At 38.0% G+C, this 2,476-nt stretch overlaps 1 protein-coding gene across 1 annotated transcript; it reads right to left on the bottom strand.

Moving 5' to 3' along the window:
* Positions 1 to 946: 946 nt before the first annotated feature.
* LOC124525804 (uncharacterized) lies at positions 947 to 1,621 on the bottom strand. The gene has a single exon (XM_047098386.1). It carries the CDS (start codon positions 1,619 to 1,621, stop codon positions 947 to 949), a length of 675 nt encoding a protein of 224 aa, XP_046954342.1.
* Positions 1,622 to 2,476: the final 855 nt, after the last annotated feature.

The following is a 2,476-nucleotide window of genomic DNA, read 5'->3' as shown; positions in this document are numbered from 1 at the left end:
TGCCTGGAGACATACACAGAGCCTTCTCATTCTATTTTCAAGGCCTTGTAAGTGCTTCCATGTTTTAAATTTCCTTATCTTTATCTTCCAGGCTCTGTTTCAGGAACCTTCTTCATATTTACCCCGTATCTAGCTAGCTACCTAACACTACCATACAGTTTTGGACTTCAAAAATTATATTTCTTGATATTGCCAAATGTTCCATGGTGGAGGGAACAAAATCACTCCCAGTAGACCCTTGAGTTAACGGTAATGAAAGACCCAGGATGTCATCATATACTGATCCAATACAATCTTATTCGATATTTTCCTCAAAATCCTCCCAACATGCCATAGCATTCATTACCCAGGGCCTTTGGCAACCTGAAACCCCGAGGTTCTCAATGGGGAGGCATTTTACCCCAAGGATATTGGGAAATGTCTGGAGATTTATTATCTCAACACAAGGGGAGAGGAAGTACCCCTTGCACCAAGTGGGTAGAGGCAACAGATGTATATACACCTCCTACAAGGTACAACATAGTCCCCCACCCCCAACAAATCTTGCCCAAAATGTCATTGGCGCTGATGTTGAGAAATCCCGTTCTACCCTAACCAATTATAATGCCTTAAAGATCTCTAAGCTCTTGACATGATTATTTTTCTATGTGTATACGGGAGCTTATTTTAAATCTAAGTTTCAACTTAGAGTTTGTTGCATGCATTGTTTGCACCTGAGTGTTTGCAGCATTCAAATATTTTTTCCTACCTTTATTTTTTGACAGTGTATGCACACAACGTGTTTGCCTACACATTTCAGAAACTGAAAGGCTTCAAAGAAAGGAAGTTGTTTGCAGAAAAATATAGACGAGGAGAATTAAACGTCAGACACACCCTGAAAAAAATAGGTTTTATTTTAGATGATCACAACAATATTATATGTATCTGGGACATTTCTTCAAGGAAATTATTGGCAGCCATTGCAAACAGGAGGACCTTCATTCACACCTTTTATTGGGGGATGTTTGTGTACAGTCATGGGTTTCACTTTACTCCTCTGTTTTATGGAAAATGTTCCACAGGAGAACATGGCAGCACTTATTAGCGAGAGGGTGGCAGTTGTGATTCCTAGTGGGAATACATAGGAGAAGCGTTTCCTTATCAGCATTTCTTTTCCAATGGGAAAACTAAGTGGGAAATCAAGGGTGGTTTGGCCATAAAAATCCACAGCAAAATTCCAGCTCACTGTAATCGCAGTACAACTACAACTACAGATGAGAAAGAAGGCAGAGATGTTGTAACACAATCGAAGGAAATCTGGGTATGGGGCATGGATCCAGCGGACCACAAGTGCCACTGAACCAAAAATCAGGACTACGGAATTCAAAGAATTTGCCAACAATATCAGGCCCTGCCCATACCAGATTTCATCTGAAATGACCCAGCTTCCGTTGATCCTGCCATACATAGGCCACTCAACAATTGCACCAGAGATGTTAAATTTTTGAAAGTAGAAAGCTTCCCAAAGTCCAATGTACACAATGGAAACAATGTTGCTGTTAAACTCCCACACGTGCCAGGATCTGCTGTTGGCTAGACTGATGCCCAAAGCCCAGGCCAGATAACTGAAAAACAGGCCCATCAGTTTGAGGTACAGGTGATTCAATTCCCGTTGACTGATGACAGGGTAGAGGCATCATGAAATCAAACCAGGAACACACCAAAGAGAAAAAAGAAACAGAATGAATGAGTCACAGTTCTGAAAGTGCTCAATATTTATGTCTTCTTGTCCTTCTGGTCTAAGGGTCATATTTAATAGTCTTATATATGTATTTGCTTTCAATTATTCTATTTATTTATTTCAATTATTTATTTATTTATTTCAATTGTTCTAAATGTTTTATGTAAGGATAAAATGACCACGGTGATGGTATAAATTTACATGCCATTCTTGGAACACAGTGTGACATATCTCTCAACCACCAAACTGTTCAATATCTCTTGTCTAGCAACTCCCATTCCAGGACTTTTGCCAAGTTATTGCTAAGAGTTTGCAAAAATATACATAGAGAGATATGTTTTTTTTTTCAGCACCGTTTATCAGGGAGAAAAATTGGAATTAAGTAAATGTCTACTAATAGAGGAATCATTAACTAAATTATAGTACATCAAGGATTATAGTGAAATATTACACGACCATTACTAAGAATGAGTGAATCCATGTAAATGAGCTGAAGAAACCTCTGTGGGAAAGCAACATGAAAAATAATACATCTGGCATGACAATCTGTGTCAAAAGAAAACACACAACTTTCTTTATATATCTACAAGTATAGATATGTACATACATTTTTGAAAGTTTAGAAGGATGCACACAAAAAGAGGAACCCTGATCAACTGACAGACGTAGAGAATTTCATTCTTATTTTCATTATTTTCTATAATCTGTATGGTGCATAGTTTTAAATGGAAAACGGAATAAACATAACCTTGATGA

Source organism: Lynx rufus, unplaced genomic scaffold, assembly GCF_022079265.1.
Source record: "Lynx rufus isolate CCGP_SWC_20201006 ecotype Redwood Valley unplaced genomic scaffold, mLynRuf1.p SCAF_48, whole genome shotgun sequence".
Taxonomy (NCBI): domain Eukaryota; kingdom Metazoa; phylum Chordata; class Mammalia; order Carnivora; family Felidae; genus Lynx; species Lynx rufus.
This window is presented reverse-complemented; position numbering and strand designations above follow the sequence as displayed.